This window comes from Triturus cristatus, chromosome 2_1 (assembly GCF_964204655.1).
Source record: "Triturus cristatus chromosome 2_1, aTriCri1.1, whole genome shotgun sequence".
NCBI classification, from domain to species: Eukaryota; Metazoa; Chordata; class Amphibia; order Caudata; family Salamandridae; genus Triturus; species Triturus cristatus.
Window position 1 is genome coordinate 36,303,229 of NC_140581.1, and position 21,450 is coordinate 36,324,678.

General features: G+C 40.5%; 1 protein-coding gene across 1 annotated transcript in view; it reads right to left on the reverse strand.

Annotated features, from left to right (window-relative positions):
- The window catches only part of LOC146863663 (long-chain-fatty-acid--CoA ligase ACSBG2-like), a 309,705-nt gene that overhangs the window by 163,171 nt on the left and 125,084 nt on the right, over positions 1-21,450 (reverse strand). Inside the window, exon 7 of the mRNA XM_085636650.1 lies at positions 8,768-8,932. Coding sequence (XP_085492776.1) covers positions 8,768-8,932 — 165 coding nt within the window. The remainder of the gene's footprint in view (positions 1-8,767; positions 8,933-21,450) is intronic.

The window sequence follows — 21,450 nt, forward strand, 5'->3', positions numbered from 1 at the left end:
CCACATCCCTGCGCAAGCATATCGCCAAAGGTTCCATGGCCAGGGCAAACAGTAGCGGGGAAAATGGGCACCCCTGCCGTGTGCCCCTTCCAACCTCAATAGATTCCAACACGTGTCTTCCTGTCAGCACTCTGGCCATCGGTCCCTGGTACAGCAGTTTGACCCATGCTATGTACTCATTTCTAAACCCCATTCTCCGCTATACTTCCCAGAGGTAAGCTTGCGACATGACTCCAGCAATGCGCTGCCCTTACGCCATCAGATGCAACACCCAGCTGTCTATGCCTGCGCCACGGTGTGCCGCATCCTTGGTGGCGCAAGGGTAGAATTGTGTGTCGCATCGGTACTGGCGCATCCCTGCTAATATGCAGGGTTGTGCCAGTTCTTTTAAATCTGCCCCGGGATATGGTACTGGTAACTGGCTCAGGGCTTGTGCGTCCAGCCCCTTTTATTAGCAGGGTCACCTGACCTGTGACACCTGTGATGGATGGGTGTTGGGTGAGTGTGGAGCCAGCCCTCAGGGAGTGGCTGGTTACATAGGACAATTCCTGGAACACTAGACCGTGTCCCGCAGGACACTACACCCCCCTGCTGTTTTCATGAATGTCTACAAATCTTAGATGGAGAAAGACTTTCCTGTTAGGACAACCTGAGGCAGTAAGAGGTTTCCTGACTGCTAGAAAGAAGGGTGTAGATTACATTGAAAAGGGATATGGAGACGGAATTAGCTGTCGTGTTTGTAGTTGTGTTGGTCAGTTTTATGAGCTGATCTGACCCTGCCCCCTACATAAAGGCAGTGAGGAGAATACTTTAAATAGACTTTTAAGATGGGCATATGCATCAAGCAAAATACCGGTCGCAAACGGGCAGATTCTCAGAATCTGACCCTTTGCTCCCGGTATTTTTGCATTTGGGATGCATCATCCCAAATGCAAAAATAGCAAAATAAGGAATCTCTAAATTGCGATTCCTTAAATTGCGATTGCATTTAAGGAATCTCAAATTGCATGAAAGTAAAAATATTAGCGATTTCGCTAATAGGGGGAGCAAATTACCATGAAGTTGAACTTCATGGTAATTTGCAAAAACATTGAAAAATGCACTTAAGTGCTTTTTTCAAAGTTCCATTTTACACACACACATGCCCTTGGGGCATGTGTGTGTGCAAGATGTACTCATATGCAGATTTCAGGGGTGCAACAGGGTGTCCTTTTGACACCCTGGCACCCTTGAAATTGCATGAGCAATTTGCGATTCTCTAATTGAGAATGGCAAGTTAAGAAAGTCTTCCCATTCAGTCCTATGGGCCTCTAGGCCCATAGGAATGAATGGGGAGGTAATTCCTTAATTGCAACTCGCAATTTGCAAGTAGCAATTAAGGAATGTTTAGGAATCGCTATTTTGTAAGCGATTTCTACATGCATAGCCTTTTGCTATTCCTTATTAGCGAATCCTTATTTTTTGCTAATAAGGAATCGCAAATGGCATTGTTTGTTCAAAATATTTTATTGAAATTTTATAATGAACAGCAACAACATAAACATACAAAAAAGAGTAATAATAAACTAAAATATCTAATACAATGCGTATAAAAACATTGTCGAATTCATTTCAATAGAAAAGAAAATAGTCATATTCATATAAACTTAAAAGGAGGGGGGGAAGGGAAACATCTAATACCAAATTATTGTGTAAGCAATAAATAGAGCTACTATGACATAGTAAGTAATACAAAAATCGTAAACAACATTACAATACATAAATATACCCCTAAGATGAAAAATAGATATCAACAGGAATCCAAAAAGAATGATATGAAATAGGATTATGATTAACCCCAGACAAAGATAAATGAGCACCTCTTCTTGTAAAGATAACCCAAGACCACCAAGCATGAACTGATAACTTAGAAACATCTTTCCAACAAAAGGTAATAGATTTTAACGCAGCAGAAATCAAAAAATCAAAAAGCCTACATTCAAGATTACTTAGAGATTGTGATAATGTAACTGATTTGCAAATTAACATTTTATAAGATAAGTCTTCCTGGATATTTAACAACTTCTTAATAACATCCCAAACTTCTTTCCAGAATTTTGCAATTAAAGGACAATCAAAAAGCATATGTCGTAACGAACCAGGATGTAATTTACAATGCCAACAAGTGTCATCCTGAAGGAGTTTAGCCTGAAATAAACGTAATGGAGTCCATAAAGAATTAAATAAAATAAAGGAATTGGTTTGATAAAGTGAGACAGGTAACCAACCAGAAATATTTCTAATCCATATAATTTCCCATGAATCATTAGACAGTGTAAGTGAAAGTTCATTATTCCAGAAGGTTGCAATCATCGTTATGTTACTTCCTAGAGTGTTAGATAATTTTTTATATAAAATGGAAACACCATTAGCTTTCAACGATATAGTTTGAATATACATGGATAGGTCAGCTGTAACACTAGTCGGAATAGCTTGCGGAAAGGAATCTAAAATTGAATTAATTAAATAACCATATTTAATAAGATCAGATTGAGTTAAACCAAACCTTGTTTGTAGATCCTCAAACGGTATAAAGGCATTATTGGAATAAATGTCTCCAAGATAAAAAATACCCGCTTTAATCCATGAAAACCAAAATCTAATGTTCCTATTTAATTTAATGATATTGCTATACCATAATGATAATTCAACAGTGTTATACATGGGATATAGAAAAATGGAATCTAGATCATTAAAAATCATTTTAGTGGATTTGAGAATGATAGATTTATGAAAAAATGAGGCTTTGTTAGACATAGTTACCAAAGTTGGTAATGGGAACGGCTTTACAATAGATTTTTCAATTTGGAGCCATGAAGGTGGATTATGTAAAGGAGAATGAATAAACCAAACGGCACTTTGTTTTAAAATAAAAGCTTTGTGATAAAGAAAAAAATCTGGGATACCAAATCCAGCATTACATTTAGACGTTTTTAATTTTTTATAACTAATGCGAGGTGATTTGTTATTCCAAAGAAATTTGGAGAGAAGTTTATCAATATCTTTATAAAATTTTAATAGGAACTGAGTAGGAATCATGGAAAGAGTATAAAAAATTTTTGGAGCAATATTCATTTTAATAGATTCCAGTCTACCCCACCAGGAAAGATGTAGTGATGCCCATTTAGACGTTTTATCTTTAATATAATCTAAGACAAAATTACAGTTTAAAGTCATTGTAGATTTTATGGATGAGGAAAATAAAATACCAAGATATTTTAATTTAGTCTTTTGCCAAACAATTTCATTCATAGGTATCATATCAGGAGTACAATAAATGTTTAAAGGGAAAAATTCAGTTTTATTAGTGTTTAATTTGTAACCAGACACCATAGAATATTTTGATATAATCTCTAATAAAGAAGGAAATGAGGATAAGGGGTCATCAATAAACAAAAGTACATCATCAGCATACGCTAAAGTTTTAATAATAATCTCATTAATAATAATTCCTTTAATGTTATCACATTTTCTTATAGCTGTAAGGAAGGGTTCAATGCCAATTAAAAACAATAGCGGGGAAAGGGGACATCCTTGTCTAGTACCTCTAAATAGGGAAAATTGATTTGAAACTTGGCCATTAATAAAAAGACGAGCAGTCGGAGCACAATATAGAGCTGAAATCATACGAATAAAATTATCACCAAAGTTAAATGATGACAGAGCATGAAACAAAAACTGCCAATGCAATTTATCAAATGCTTTCCCAGCATCCAGAGCCATGATTCCTGCAGGAGTAGTTAACGTATGACCCTGTTCAATGACATGTAATAAAGTTCTCGTATTATTTGCAGAGTGTCTATTTTTCATAAAACCAGATTGATCCGAATGGATAATAGAATCTAGTACAGGGAATAATCGTGTGGCTAATATTTTGGCATATCATTTACAATCCTGATTAATTAAAGAGATAGGGCGATAATTAGATACAAGGGTGGGGTCTTTATCAGGTTTGGGAAGAACGATAATTAAAGCTTCAGTAAAGGATCCTGAAGTAATTCCCGTAGAGCCAAATGTTGTAAAAAGTTGAAATAATAAGGGTAAAAGATGGGATTGAAACTCTTTATAAAACTCCGCCGGGATACCATCAGGACCCGGAGATTTGTTTTTTTTAAGAGACTTTATAGTGACTAAAATTTCATCCTTAGTAATTGGAGAGTCAAGCCCCATTTTATCAGATGGAGAAATTTTAGGTAAACCACATGAAGATAAAAAAGAATCAACTAAAGAGTCATTGTGAAAATCAGGTTTATCATATAACTTGGAGTAAAAATCCAAAAATTCATTCACAATATCTTTATGAGATATAGCATTTTTACCATTGGATCCATGAATAGAAGTGATTTGAGTTTTATCTTTTTTGATACGTAAATAATTTGCTAACAATCTTCCAGATCTGTTTGCATTAAAACTAAATTTAGCTTTGGCCTTAGAAATCTGAACGCCAGCTCTTTTACTAAGAATTGTATTAAATTCATAACGAAGCTTTTGCAACTTACTTCTATATTGAGGGTCATTAGACGAAATAAAAAGACGTTCATTTTCCGCTATTTGCTTTTCTAGCTTTTTAATACTGGCATTAAAAATCTTATTTTCGTAAGCCATAATAGAAATAGTAACCCCTCTAATATAAGCTTTAAAAGCATCCCATCTATTAACCATTGAAGTAGTACCTTCAGGGTTAAATTGAAAAAAATCATGAATGGCAGAGAGGAGCTTTGGTTTATTAAGTTCATTGAGAGCTATACCAGAATTCATTCTCCATCTAGGCTGGTTAGTAAAGGTGGAATTTAAATTTACAATACAAGAAACCATAGCATGGTCAGAGATGTCAATGTTGCCAATCCTAGGGTTACTAACACAGTTGATCAGCTGCTTCGAAACTAATATGTAATCGATCCTAGAATGAGAATTATGTGGGTTAGAAAAAAAAGTAAAACATTTTTCTGTAGGGAAGTGTAAACGCCAAATATCAACTAATTTTGTGGTTTGACGAAATAGTCTAACAGCAAAATAAACCTTAGGGGGGTGGAATTTAGTACTAGATAATCTATCTAATAAAGGATCAGATATGACATTCACCTGCAACAATTAAAGGTACATTACCAATTTTTACAACCTCCGTTGAAAGAGTAGACCAAAAAACAGGGTCATCTGCAGTAGGGCCATAAACATTTAATAAAAATAAGATAGAATCATGAACTTTAACCTTAACAATTAAATATCTGCCATCCGTATCTGTAATTTTGCTCAAGACTTGGCAATGCGTTTTTTTCGCACATAATATAGCTACACCATTTTTCATACCATTAGCAGGAGAAGAAACAATATTGTCAACCCATTTTTTCTTCATATAGTTTAAAATTTTATCATCTATATGAGTTTCTTGTATAAAACAAAAATCAGCTTTGCAACTACCCAAATAATCCTAAATTTTTCTACGTTTCACAGGATGGCGTAAACCTTTAACATTCAATGACACTACTTTAATATTAGCCATGACAAAATAAAAAGGAGAGAAGGATTAGAAAGAAGAAGGTCAGAAAAAGACACAAATGTGAAGAAGAAAGTAGCTCCAGAACACACAAAAGGGAATGGAAGAAATAAAATATAGCAAAAAAGACAAACAAAATACATAAATATGAACATTGGGACGCACACACGCTTTACAAGCATGGCCAGAACCGCTGGAGCCCAAAATATTATGAGTTACATAACTTTGTCAAAGAAGATCATACATGAAAAAAAAAAATCAAGTGGTAGGACCCTGGGTGTCCATAGTTTGCTGTATTTGTAGATCCAGAAATTGTCGCAGATCTTCAGGACGCTGAAAGGATTTTGAAAAATTATCTTTCCAAATGCGCATAGTTGAAGGGTCAAAAAGGCCATATTGGTATCCAAGGCTTCTCAATCGTGGGCGGAGATCAGTAAATCCCTTACGTGTTGCAACAGTTTCCTTGGCAAAATCTTGATGAATAAAGATTTTGTGACCATTGACCAACAATGAAGGAATTTCTCTAGCTGCTTTTCTGATCATAACCAAATGATGATGACGGAGTACTTTAAATATCATTTGTCTAGGCTTGGTATGTTGAGGATTGCGACGTGAAGGAATTCTGTGAGCCTTATCAATTTCAAATTTTTCTGGAAATTTGACGTTTAAAAGACCAGGAATTAAGTTCTCTAAGTATAGTCAACAGTTAGAACCCTCAACCTCTTCTGGTAAATTAAAAATGCGAAGGTTGTATTGTCTATTGCGATTTTCCATGTCCAAAAGTTGTGAGCACAGAGGAGATATTTTCGCCACAAGTGGAGTAAAAGCGTCGACTTTAACTTTATTGTCCTGTATTTTAATTGAGTTGTCTGAGATTTTCATCGACATACTCGCCATTTCCTTTCGTACATTTTTTATTTCAGTCGCAATAGTTTCTGTATTCGCACGAAGAGCCTGAATTTCCTCCAAAATTAAAGAAAGCGAAGGTTCAGATGACACCACCACTTTTGATTTTATTGGGGGCGGTGAAATCTGCTGTTTTCTTTTATTGTTGAGGGGATTTTTATTATCCATTTTTAAGAAAAATAATGAAATTTGAATAAAAATGAAGAAATTATGAGTAAAAAGAGCGAAAAGATGCAAAGCAATCCTCAAAAATACTGGTGCAGCAGCTAAACTGGACTAGGGGAGTGGCTAGGCCCAAGCCAGGCCCTTTCCTGAAGTATGCTCCGCCCCCCTGACAGACTAACCAGGCAGTACCTCAATGCAGAGCTCGGAGCAGGAACCAGGGAGCCAGAAACACGACTTCCCACGATCAAAACGGCCCAGAAACTCTTCACAATGCTGGTAAGCCTATAGTTTTAGCAGCGACCTCCTTTTAAGCACAATTCTGACAGAGAATCGTCGTTTTAAATAAAAAAACGGGCGAAAACGCGGAGGAGCTCACCGGGTGGTGGCCATCTTGAATCACGCGCTCACGCGTCTCTCGCAAATGGCATTGTTGATGCATGTGCCAGTTAGTGAACAGGGTTTTCAGCAACAGTGACAATAAGACTTGATTGTTTGTGTTGCTCTCTGACCTCCTCCACCCACACTTCTTTTCCCCATCTGGGGTCATATTACAGAAGTGGTCCGGGTGCAGGACGGGTGTTTGTGCCTGCTCTGTGCACCCTCGAGGCACTTTGCTATAATAGAGGATGCCGCAGATGCTTGTGCGGCTCCTTCTGTAATAGAGATAGTACGGGCGTACAAGTAGCGCAAGCACTATCAAGAGAGGGCGTTCCCTCAAATGAGGTGTTCACCGTATTACCGATGTGGGGGCAGAGGCAAACATGCCCTAACTGTTAGTGCTCCCCATGCGGGCAGCCCTCTCAAGAGCTGAAGAGGGGTCCCATGACCCCCCAGACATTCCCCTGCAGGTGGGCGCAGTCATTCACAGCACTCGCCTGCTAGGGGACCGCTAATCCCTTTTGAAAGTTCAGATGGGTACCACCTGCAAACACTCAGGGGCTTTTAAACTGCTGCTCCGTATTTCTTTAATGCCCTGCCCCGGGGCAGTGTGAGTTTGCTGCTTCCCCGAGGGCAGTACATTCTTCCAAATAGGGCGCACTTTACATGTTTGCACGTGGCACACCTGCTTTAAGGTGCTGCATGGCACAAGCAGGAAAAGTGCACCCTATCTGCAACAGGGCCCCTGGGGCAACATCCAAATGTGAGCAGCACTTTCAGTGTGCGATATTCAGTGACTTAGGCTGTGTTTTGGAGAACCAGCCTTATAGATCATCCTGGGAGTTATTGGTATCAGGCGGTCTAATTGTCACTGCAGTTTGTTTGTTGTCTTAACAAAAAGTTTTCAAACCTCAAATAGCAGGTTCTCTTTCTGCAAATATTGGCTGTAAAGAGAGCCACAAAGTGACCATGACCTGTTGGCACACAGATCCCCATCTGTTGAGGGAGTATACTAAAGGACTGAGTGCAGGAAATTCGGATCTGATGGATGCGGGGAGGGTGGTACATGAAACTCAGCATTATTTACTGAGCGTGAGCCTCTAATCTTGGGTTGTTTGAACATTCAGTGCCGGCTCCAGTGTGTTTATCAATAGGAACACACTTAGGGGCATATTAACAAGGAACAGGGAAAATTAACGCTAAGGCCGCTTAGCGTTAATTTTTTTAGCGCCCGCTATCGCTGGATAATATTGCCTGGTTATCGTGTTAACAACGCTAACCGTCTAGGTGGAAAAAAATCCAGCGATAGCGGCATTTTGGGAGGTTATCGCTGGTAATGCAGGGATAAAACTACAAGGATAGGGATATCCTTGTTGATAGCCCATGGTGGATTTAGCCATGTAATCCACCTCCCATTGGATTACATGGCTAAGTTTGAAAATTAGAAGACGTAAAAAAGCAGCGTTAACCGTGGTTAGCGCTGCTTTTTTTGTCTCTAACAGGGTTAGCGTGAAGCTTGATAATAGGAGAAATGTCGCTTAGCGGCTTTTCTTTTAAAGCCAAAAAAGCGGAGATAAAGCCCTTGTTAATATGCCCCTTGGTTTGACTGGAGTGGGTTGTAGGGGTGGGGGATGTAACTGGGGGGATTCCAATATTCAGGGTGCGAGCTCTTGAAGGATAGTTAAAGGAACAAGCTAATGAACGAAGGCAGGTGATTAGACACACAAATTATGCAACATATTTCTATTAACTACACACACAAATAGACACTTATCCTCCAGGTACCTTTAGGGCATCCTTCTCTGCAAAGTAGGTGGTCCCTCCGATGCACATCGGTAGCCAGATGTCGAAATATTGTGCAGCCACATGGCTCAGTGGAAGGTAACTGATGAAAATCTCACTTTCTTGCAGGCCAGAATATTTGCTAAACATTTTCACCCCCCATGTGACCTAGAAGCACAAAGCAAAGTAGAAAGAATTAAGATTTCACAGGAACAAAACTTGAAGACTGATAAAAATATGTTTCAGCTGAGGTGATGATGAACAACTAAGCTTAGAATCAGCAAGCAGCTGCTTGGAATGGGGAGAAAACTTCACTTCCACACATCTCTCTCTCTCTCTGTCTATGTCTCTTTCTCTCTCTGTCTCGGTCTCTTTCTCTCTGTCTCTCTCTCTCTCCCTCTCTCTCTATCTCTCTCCCCATCTCTCTATCCCCCCTCCCTCTCCCTTTCTCTCCCTATCTGTTACTCTCTCCTTTGCTACAATAGCATCCCAACTCAGAAAACCAAGAGAGAAAGCAAAGAAACAGAAAAAACAATAGTTTGAAAACAAAGGAATGGTACAAACAGGAGGCTGAAGATGGTCAATGTTGGGACTGGAATGTCCCCCATATGGTGTACACGCGTGTCCCCCCTGCCCTGAGTGCTTGACTGCTTGTGTCTGGTATCCTAACTTGATTTTTGGTTCCTGCGTCATTTTAGTGTAGTGTGTGCACTGATGCCTAGGCCTGTCCCTGACTGTAGTAGGTCCTGGATGTGTCATGTGACCTTGAGGGGAGCACCAAGCATGTCCTCATTGACTGACAGCGGCTGCGTGCCCTGTCACCGGTTTGGCATCTATAGCATTGGTGACAGCGTACCGCGCTTTGAAGATCCACAACGTGGCTGGACCTTTTATCTGTGTCTCTGGAGTGGAGGCCTACTGGCCGACTCCATAAACTTCCACGTCTACGCACTTGCCTAGTACCTCCCACTAACATCTTGAGTCCATATTATGTGTGTTAATGCATGAAGCCTGCATGGTATATGCATGCAATGTAAATAAGCCAGAGTAATGGGGCTCAGTGAAATCTACTTTAAATACCCCTGACGTGGCTTCTCACAAGATGGAGGTGATAGTTTTGTCCAAGGCATTGCAGGTTTACTGCACACATTCCTGACTCTGGAGGAAGGAGACATAGACACTGAAGCACGGGAGTAGAAGCAGGGCTTCTCTAGCTATATTCAGGACATTTTACTTTGCAAGGAGCTGAGGATTATTTCCCGAATGCTGCCCTTTGGTTGATGGGATGGGGTAGGGGAGGGTCATTTGTGCAAGGCGAGGAGCCCCTTAGGAGGCCTGCCAGTTTGTCTATCTCTGATTACTCCTTCAGTGGACAGAGACAGTCAGGTGCAGAGACCTCACACCCCTTTTTACCTCTAGTATGGGTGCTCCTGGTTGGAGACTATCCCTGCTGTGAGAAGCATCATTCTGCAAAAAGGCTGCGTCTGGAGAGCAGCCTCAAAAGGAAACTTGAAAGAAGATCCACCCCAAATCCGTTCTTCATCTTCAAACTGTGGATACACATCACCTGTTAATAGTTAGTCCCATAAAAATTGGACGCCAGAACCCACGTGTTGTTCCTGTTCCAAGTCCTCTGTGGTCAAGGAAGTGTGCACTTTGCAGAGCACTCAGGGGACTGCTGTGCCACTAGGGCATTTGTCTGCCTAACAGCGAGTCTTCTGTATGCGAGACAACATCACCGGAAGTCTGAATCTCTTGCTAGAGGAGCTGTTTCATTCTCCTGAAGAGCATGGACGCCTGCCTACCTACTGAGAAAGGGAGAAGCCTGACAACCATGCAGTATGAAAGACTTCAAGAAGTGCATCCATGATGGCTGTAGGGTTCCCATAAGAACGGACTGCTGGAGAGAGAGCGTTGGCCCCAAGCATCAGAGGGCCCGCTGTCTTTCTGTACCGGTTCATGGCAGGAAACTCAGCTCTATGAATGCAGTTGCCGAGACGCAGTCGGGACTTGACTCTGTGTTGGAAATGGCCTGTGCATGGCAGCAACTGCCATCTTTAATTGGCCTGTGCATGATCACATATGCCCAAGTTGTGATCAACTTGTATGAGGCCACAACGCCCTGCTGCTATCAGGCTGTGTGTGGCTGCAACTGCCAAAGATTGTTGCCAGCTCACGCAGGGCTAGAGTAAACAGGGTTATTAGCATTTGTAGGGGCTGGAACCGCTGAAGTTGGGTCTGACCCGTCCAGGACTACAGCAATCAAACTAATGACCAGGCAGAGGAGGGTTGTATCTACTAACGTGTCACCGAACTTCTCGGAGGATGTGCTGGCCCGTGCATGGGCCAAGAACTGAGTACAGAGACAACAACTGTTGGTCCAGTTGGGACCGGGTTTCGCTAGGTGTGCTGTCTCCTGCTGCCAATGAGACAAGAGCGAGCACACTCCTGTGTGTGTCCCAAGAGCATGAGGCAGGAGAGGAGAAGAGATGACGGTCATCTTGAGTGTGATGCCATGCTCAAAGCCCGGCAAGCAAAGAAAACCTGTGGGGACTGCAAACACTCAAGAAAGGGTAAGAGATTAAAGTAAAACTTGTCCTTATATTGTTTGAGGGTGACTCAAATATACCTGAGCTATATTCATACTACTACTGTATTTCCTCACTGAAAGCAGACTACCCAGGAGAGAACAGGGGAGACAGCCTGGATGGCGGAGAGTAGGGGAAAAGGGAAGGCACAGGACCGACCTCTGCAGCACCTGTTTTTTGTGGTTCGTAGTTGTAGTTGTAATGTATCATTCAAGTGTCTCAGTAAATATTGTTTTTTTAAATGTTAAGGTCTGGTCTGGAAATTCTCTTTATGCATCGGTGATTGATTGTTAAGCTTTGAGGGTGAGCACCCCTACTCTAGCTCCCTAAGAAGTCTTTCACTGCTCACCATTGCTACCACTGAGAGCTAGGTATGGAAAGGGTTATACTTGCCCCAGTTTGCAGAGTCATTTAGCATGACCTAAAACCACCACGGCTTAGGCCCAGTAGCCTCTGCTTGCCCTGTGGTCTCCCAAACGAGGTCTGACAATCAAAACCTCTTCATGTTGGTTCCATCTATGCAACTCGTATGCCAAACTCTGATCGCCACCTTGACCCTTTACACATTATCACCTTATTCGATTTAGAATCTCCACTCCTACCCCTTTCTTAAGACACCCAGGGCAATTCTTCACAAGGTCCTACAGCTTTAGTCACATACAGACTCCTTCAATCACAAACACATGTAAGAGATAAGTAGTGATGACAATGTCAATTCAATGGCCACAGGTGGGAGAAAGACACACTCCTTGAAGGCCTTCAAAGTTATCTGTTAGGTGTCTGCAGCTCCTAGCCATGCTCTGCTAACAGCCCCTATGTCTGACTCACTCCAACGCTAACTTGATATGCTCCACGAAGGGTCAATGAAGCCTTTATTCTCTTCTTAGTATAATCAAGGTGTTTCATGGACAGTCTTGTTAATTTGTCTCCAACGAATTGATGTAATGGTTTATTTTGGGTCTTGATGTAGTTGTCAAGACCCTGGTCATATGGTTTCAAGGTGCTTTCCTGGAAGCCATGGTACAACAAAGCATATACAGGTTATATAACATGAGGTAAGGTTGTCATAGAGAGAGTGATATCTTTGTAGTACAGGTTCAGGGAGACCAGGTGATAGCAGTGTGTAAAGTAAGAAAAGTCTTTTAGAATCGCCTGTTTGGGTTCGCTTATAAAGGTGGAGATTGTGGGTGCAAGTTTAATGTATACCAAGAGACCCTTAGAAGTCATTGGTGTATTCGCAGGATAAGGTTGTAAGCCAATCCTCTGCTCCAAGTGCTGATTGATGGAAGGAGAAATGCAACACTCTGAAATCTATTATATATTATGGGCCAGACAGGCTGACAAATGAAGGACGGCCTTGAGGGGAGGGAGGTGAGATTTGGGCAGGCTGATGGTCGGCGGAACTCTAGGGACCCGTGGAACCCTGGTTTGAAAACACTGCTTTAGAGCTTTATGGTAGTCTATATGTATAATTATTAGGGTGCATAGCCAATTTAAGGTCCTGCTTTGGGAGCTTTCATTGGACATCCTGGGTTATCATTTTGACATATGGAACAGGATGGAATAGTGCCTGGAGTTTAACTGTGATAACTGAAGAGATTGATTTGTTCTGAGGCCCAGGTTCTTAAACTGATTTGAAAATCCATCTGGAAGTTCCTGCGAATCAAGAATTTTGTCCTTAACATTAATGCCATAAAACATGAATTGATTTACAAACAATGAATGTTAAAAACATTGAGGTAATGCACATCAGCTATTTAGTTCCTCTTTTATTTGACATGTTTTACTTGATCTTGCATTCCCCAAGAGTGTTAGCTATGTTATCATATTGGGTTCCTGAATTCTTTTAGTGCAATTTATTACTCTTGCACAGTGTATACTTTGAGTCGTGCCAGGTGTTTATGAGGGGTTCTGATTGAGAGCTCTGACACAGAGTTTGATGGCAAAGCAAAGTGCCTGTCAGTGGATTGGCCTCTCAGAGGACCACAGAGAACAACAGTCATGTTTTCCAGTTGCAAATGAAATTCTATGAAAATGTGTGTGAAGGGGGTACAACGATTTCAAAATATTTACACGGCAAAAGTAAAAGAAAATAAAGTGCTTACATGTGAGTGAGTGCAGTGTATGCTTGGGGGTGGTGATGAGAGGGAGATGCTAGGAAGTGCATTCAGTGCAAAGTGAAAAGAGGGTGCTGAAGAGGAAAAATATTAGATGAAAGATGTGCAGAAGGACAAGATTTGTAGAGAAAAAGGGCATACATATAGAACATAAAATGCACATGATGCCAACACTCCTTCCGCAGGACCAGGCCTCAAAATATCCTAAAGACCTGAAGGTCTAGTAACACGAATAATATACCGTGCTAACTGTAATGTACTTGACCCATAAACTGGTCTCAAATTGTGCGATCCTTGCCAAATATTTTACTTCACAGAGCTGCCTTTTTCTTCAGTATCACTTTTGAGAGCACCTTCAAATATGTGAGTTCAGGATTTGCTGTTCAAAAATATACTAAATATGCTAAAAGTTTGCTCCCAACATAATAAGAATCTAGCCCACATATGGGGTACACATGATCCCTGACTTGCCTCTTAGTTCACTAATAGCATATCCATCAGGGCAGGATGGTTTCCCAGTTCATGTCGAAAAACTCACTTTTAATAAATACATTACTAAAGCATGATGTGGTAGTGCACTGTCATTTTCACACGGTAAATTCCCCATGGAAATAGCCAAACACGTTCCCACTAACATGCAGTTTTACTGATAACACTATAATGTGTATAAACAATAATCCATGAAAATTGGGTTACAACAAACATATTTATCATTCGTACATCACCAAGTAAAGTGTTTGGATTTATTTTCATCCTACTAAAAAATAGTTTCAGTACAAAGAATTTTAAAAAATTGGCTTTTAAAACTACTGAAATATATTTTGAAATGTATGTACACTTCACTTACTCAGTATTTAAATATTGTATTGTAAGAAACAAACTTGACGCAATACAGCCTTTCATTTTACTCTGTTTGTGCAACACTTCAGACGGGTCACTTTACTGCAGTCCGAGAAAGAAAAGTAATTGTAAGAAGAGTAAATTGACTTCTGTCTCTAATAAAAAAAGATAAAAACAAGATTTAAAGGCATCTTTATTGCTCCTTGCACAGAACACCTGCCCTTTGTTAGCTCACCAGAAGGGGGGTGTAGGCCCTAAATATAGCTCACCCTGATAAAATCTTACTTGCCATAGCCAGGGGGTGAGTAGATTTCTTGAAACCTGCAGTCCTCCATAATATTTAATTTGCAGTCTCAAAATTTCAGAATTTAAAAATGTTCAATGTTAATTATTTATAGCAAATCATTTATCTTAAACAGCTAACAACCATTGACAAAGCCAATAGTACTGACAGATTTAGGTGAATTTCGGTTGTTGTGGTATATATCTGAATGCAATAAAATCTCATGGAGAAACCAAAATACCAGTTGGGTGGCACACTATGGGAATCACAGAAATTTGCTTTACATATTCCCTTTTAGAGAGTCTCTACTTAAAGTTATAGTTAGTTGGACATTTCACTCATTAGCAGTCTGTATTTTACAGGGGGTGTATCAAAGGGTATATTAGGGTGTGAGGAGGTACATCAGATTGGCATGTGGATGATGTCATCAGTGATGTCATAAGTGATATAATTTGCGATGTCATCAGTGATGTCATCAGTGATGTCACTGACCATGTCAAGAATAATGTAATATGTGACATCATTAGCAGTGCATTGCGGGGGAGCGAGTTATAGTTAGCTCAACTAACTATAACGGCAGAATTTCTATGGTTTTGTATGAGTGAACTGTCCAACTAACTATAACGTCCCTGAAACCTATGGTTTTTTCAGTGAATTTCAAAGGTTTTTTAAATGCTAATTTGTAACTATAATGTCCCTGAAACCTATGGTTTTTTCAGTGAATATATATATAGATAGATATATCCAAACACACCTGGTCCTCAGCTAGTGAGTAACGTCAGTTACACCCATAGATAGATATATATACATATATATCTATCTATATATATATTCACTGAAAAAACTATAGGTTTCAGGGGTGTTATAGTTAGATGGACATTTCACTATAACGGAGGAATTTCAATGGTTTTGTATGAGTGAAATGTCCATCTAAGTATAACACCCCTGAAACCTATGGTTTTTTCAGTGAATTTCTAAGGTTTTTTAAATGCTAATTCCTAACTATACCATGTCTGAAACCTATGGTTTTTTCAGTGAATTTCAAAGGTTTTTTAAATGCTAATTCCTAACTATACCATGTCTGAAACCTACGTTTTTTTCAGTATATTTCAAAGGTTTTTTAAATGCTAATTGCTAACTATAACATGTCTGAAACCTATGTTTTTTTCAGTGAATTTCAAAGATTTCTTAAATGACAATTTTTAAATGTTATAATAGTTATATTTATTTTTTTGATACTGATTTTCTAATTTTTTTTAACTATTTATGTTTACATATTTTATTTTTTAAATTACATTATATATTTTTAATACAAATGGAAAAAAAATTTGTTTTTAAATATTGAAACAAATGTTTTGTTTGATATATTTTTGTAATTATTTATATTATTTTCTTTATTGTTTTTTTTTCAAATTTTTTTGGGGAGTCGCGCACCCAAGCGAACCTTTTTTTGATCGCTGCGCGGAACCTAGCCGCCATTTTAGGATTGTTGTGTAGGATCCGCGTAGGATGTGCGATGGGTGCGTCTTTTCCTGCGCGATTGCTATTCGACCGGTACGCGACTCCAGGCGCATACGTGACACATACGTATTACTTTACATGACGCTCGTGCGCTTGCGCGTGACGTCGTATATGTGTTCGACACGTTAGGAGTTGCGCACCCAGCGCGTGCACACCAGGGGGCCGCGCTGAGCTGGGTGCGCGACTCCTAATTTGCCCGTAAATTTTTTTTTGCACCTATTACTAATTTCTATGCTCCCCGGGAACCCCATCCCCCGGGGTCTATATACAACGTTGGGGACTGTGGGGGGCGCCCCAATGCCCCCACGGTCCCAGCTGGCTCCCCCTGTCCTTTGGGAGCAGGCATTGCTTTTCCACACGGGGAGCTGCTAACATGCAGCTCCCCGTGTGGAAAAGCAATTTGGTTTGCATTTTGAAAGAGAGAGCAGATTTCCCTGCTCTCACTTTCAAAATCCAAACCAAGTTTGCTATGACAGGGCGGGTCCAGGAGGGGGGTAACGTGGCCCCCCCCTCCCACAATATAAAAAGCCCCGTGGGGGGGTGGTTCCCAGGGCTTGGGGGAGCCTTTGAGCCCCCCACCCAATTTTTTGAAAGCCCCGGGGGGTAGCGGTCCCCGGGGATGGGGGGGGGCCTTTGAACCCCACCCACCCATTTATTTTGCCCCTCTGGGCACCCCATCAAATTTAATATTGCGGTCCCCGGGATTTGGCCCACCGGGGGCTAATTATTAAAGAAGCGCGGAAGCCCGCGCTTTGTTTTATTTATTTTTTACGGCAGGATCAGCGCACCCTGCGCGCATTTTGCTGCTTTTTAAAAAATATGGCTTTGTACTGTAGATCTCAAATCTCTTTATACCTCAATCCCACACAACCTAGGCCTTGAAGCCATTGAAGAAATGTTACTGAATTCCAACCTTGACCAAAGTTTTCAACTGTTCCTTTTGGAATTACTTAATTTCACACTTTATCAGAGTTATTTGAGATGGGATGACCAGTGGTTCTTACAACTAACTGGTCCTTCCATGGGAAATTGCGCAGCTCCAGTATACGCAAATATCTCCATGAATACATTTTAAGAAAAAAACATCTTGGCATTGGACATTTGGAAGAACCACGCCACAGTCTTCGTGAGATATATTGACAATATTTTTATTTTATGGAAGGAGACACGCGCCACCCTAAACACTGCGTTAAATTCGCTCAATCAGATCAATGACCGAATCCAATTCTCCTATGAGGTTCATGAAAGCAGTGTAGCATTATTAGATGTGCAAATTATCAGAGTTAATAACAAATTGGAGACCAACATTTACAGAAAAACAACTGATAGGAACAATATGCTGCATTATAATAGTTTCCGCCGGAAAACCCTCAGAAAAAACTTACAATACTCACAATTATTAAGGGTAAAAAGATAAGTGTCGAACCCATCAATTTGAAGGAACAAACAGAAACTATGTTAAAAAGATTCAGCCAATGAGGTTACCCGACCAACATATTGGAACAAGCTAGATCCCGCAGCATGACGAAACCCAGAACAGAACTCATGACCCAGGTTCAGAAACAAGACCAAATACGCATGGTAGTAGTATCTACATTTTCCACCATGAGTCGGAGAAATAAGAGATCTATCATCAAGCATTGGCCCATCCTTGCCCTAGAACCAGACTTGAAAGGAATCTGTACTGAAAAGCCCATTTTCGCTTACAGCAGAGGCAAGAATGTCACAGAATTGATCACACAACGACCCGAAAACATACAAAAAACGACATATAACGGAACATCAGCTACATCATAAAAGGTTCAGTGATGACTCACCTCATGAAAGGGTCAAGAATCAATTTAAGAGTGACTTCCAATTGTGACACCACCAACGTCATATATTTGTTGAAATGTCCATGCGGCCTTGTATAAGTGGGTAAAAACAAACAAAAAATAAAAACTAGACTACACGAACACAAAAGCAATATAGGGACTGGGAACATGAAGTCAGTGGTTGCAGCCCACTTTACTGAAAATCACCACAACATTTTGGAAGTCGTGGAGAAACGTGAGGGCTCTCTCAAACACACAGAGGGAGACTCATTAGGATCTAAGTAAACATGCAAGTCACGCTGGTTACTCCAGCTGATCAGAGAATCACCTTTCATTGTGACATAGATTTTTACTGCAATCACCCTTGCCCAAAAATACACTGATAAGTCAATGATCTGTCCACCATAACCTCTTGATGTCAGACTTAACCAGGTCTACCTACCCAGAAAGTTGCTTCTCATAAAGAACTTTTGGTATGAGTGTAATTCTCGCACCAGAGTCAAACAACATTTGAACAGAGTTCTCATTGACCAAAACATGTTCAAATGGACCATCAACTGTTTGATTCCTGACTTGTCAAACTATTACATCTTGATCTTCATGGTCATAAAGGGCAACTTCCCTGACCTTCTTCTGATCTTGACCGGATCTGCAACACTTAGACAAAATGTCCTTTTTTCCTGCATAGCGAACAAACAACTTTCCATCCTGTTAGCCATGTGGCCTGAGTTTCCACATCTGAAGCACTTACCCTGAAATGTTTTAGTGTTCACATAAGGGCTTGAGAATTTCGTTGTATTAGAGATGCTATCAGAAAAAGGTTTATGAGACTTGTCAGAGGATTGAATCCTCAATTACTTAACTGCTTCATTGTCGCCCTTAGGTCTAATGGTATCTTTGCGAATTGCCTCAACGCGGCTTTAGAATGTTCATGCATTTTCAAGGTAGTAATAACCTCTAGAAGAGGAGGATTATCTTTTTGCCAAAGACTTTCTTTTGCCTCATCTATAGTAAAACCCAACATCAACTGATCCCTCAACCTTTTGTCTAGACTTCCTGTGAAATAAGTTGATGCTCGCTTGTGTAATACAGTTCTCTTCCCAAAGTGATAACGCTCCAAAATCATGTTCACTTTCGGAAGATAATGCAATTTCATTTTTTTAATACAAATTTCATATTCATTCAATGTGGCAGATTAATTGTCAGGAAGATCCGAGAGGTGTTCAAACATTTCTTGCCCCTCAGATCCTAGACAATGCAAAAACAAGGAATACTTTCTTTCTGTACTTAACGATGTGCCACAAACCTTGCGTAGTTTGTAAATAGCTTTTTCCTTTTTAGCCAGGAGATAGGAGGATCCCCAGGGGTTGACAGAAAAATGGAGGAGGAGTGACTGCATGACAGCAGATACAATAAATCAGGTAAATGTAATAAATAAAAGACGTACTTAACACATGGGTAATGAATTGTCACGGTATCATGCAGTCAAGCAGCAGAAAGAGAGCAGAGGATCTGTGTCTGATTAAATAAGATAACACGAGTAAAAAAAAGGATTTAAGTTGCGCAGACCAGCTTTGAAGAGATGGATCGTAGCTTGAATGAACTGATAAGTGTTAGTAGAGATGAAATTTAGGCTGTGCAAATCAGCGTTGAAAGCAACTCAAACCTGCACTGAATGTGTGCAGATCAGCGTGTGTGAGTGAAGCAAAACTCACTTACCAACAACCCTGGTTTAATAAACCTGCAACCCAGCTGTGCAGATCAGTGAAAGAAGTAGCAAAGAGAACTCTTCGCTAATAAATTACCTTGAGGTACGTTGCACTAAGACGTGGTTTGAAGGCGATGATGTGGCTTGTAGAATGTTGCAGGTGAGTCAGAAAGTGCTGCTCGTCTGGTCATCGCGGAAGAATCAGGCGGAGCAGGTCGTTGTCACGGCAGAGTCAGGCAGCGTAGGCAAGTTGAATTGAATGTTAAAATGGCCGGGAGCGTAATGTAACGTCAGGGGTTACGCTGAGGCCAGGCAAGCAAAATCAGGCATCAGGCAGAGTAGGCCAAGTACACTAAAAATGGCCACAGACGTGATGTGACATCCAAACGTAGCGGAGGAGCCAGGCAAGTTGTTAAAATGGCCGAGAGCATAAAGTAACTTAAGGGGTTACGCTGAGGCCAGGCAAGCAAAGCCAGGCACCTCAACTGCCGCTGCGCCCATGGGAAGAAAAATGAGGAGAATACCAATCGGAGTGCACAGAAACCAAAGTAGGAGGCAGCAAGGCTACGAGACCACTCCAAAGGGGCATGAAAGACGATGAGAGGAGTGGGAATAACTAAAAATACCGCAAAGTGGCAAAAACTTGAAACTAGGCACAGCAATCAATCCTTGAAGCGAAGAAGGTGTCAGGCAAGCGCAGAGCGAGGTGTAATTGCAGAGCGAGGTGTCCAGAAGGATGATGGTAAGAAATATTGTTTAAATCTTGAGGATGTCGAGTTGAGGTCTCTTGAAATGAATTGAGTAAAGATGATTTTCGCTCGTCACCAAAATGAGGTGTTGGGCACCACTCAAAGAAGAAACACAGCAGGCAGATCCTTTGAAGTAAGTTCCTTTAATGTATCTCCAATCATAGAGACCTCATCCTCCAGACAACAACAGCAACTGATCTCTAATTCAAGCATCCACATTCCTAACAGTGGAACATTCTGCTATGGAACAGAAAACCTTGGTAACAAGGTAGAACAAAGAATAGATAAGATACTAATAGAACACCAAACACTGTTGTTTGTCCATTTTGAATGCCTATCTATGGTGCTATTTACGCGACATGTATCTCTCATTCATGACATGCTTCAAGATGGCGCCTGAATCCTTGAGCTTCATTTCTCTTTTGTTTATTCAGTGCGAGCTAGAAGAAGGCAGACACGCCGAAAGGCGTCCTCGCAATAAAGCTTTTCTCAAATGAACTCCGGCGAGTGCAGTGTCTTTGTTTAAGATGGGAGCTGTGATATTTTCAATGGACCCACCGCCATGTTACCTGCATCCGGCACGAAGAGTGCAATACGTGCCAAACTGGTGGAACTTGAGCGGCATATACATATATATATATATATATATATATATATATATATATATATATATATATATATATATATATATATATATATACTTACATATAGGGACCTCTCTTGGTCTGTTGCGTGTCACCCGCATTTTGCTTCCGCTCACTACACCAAATGGGACAGTGGGTTAGCCTGATTAAGTCACTGATTATTTTCATTTTGAGTGATTGCATTTTGCTCTTTCACAATGAGCACAATCACGCACAAGCTAATTCCCTTCAGTGCCAGTGTTTTTGTTTTTATTTTTAATTACTTTAGTGTTGCCTTTGTGTTTAGAGCCCAATGTGATAGCAGGACGCTTCTGATGCACATCCCATCTTTATCAGATCCCACTTAATAACAATACCACTGTAAGTTCTTTTTGGAGCATTTTACTTTTCTGACTGCTGCTATTTCACAGCATACCATTTGA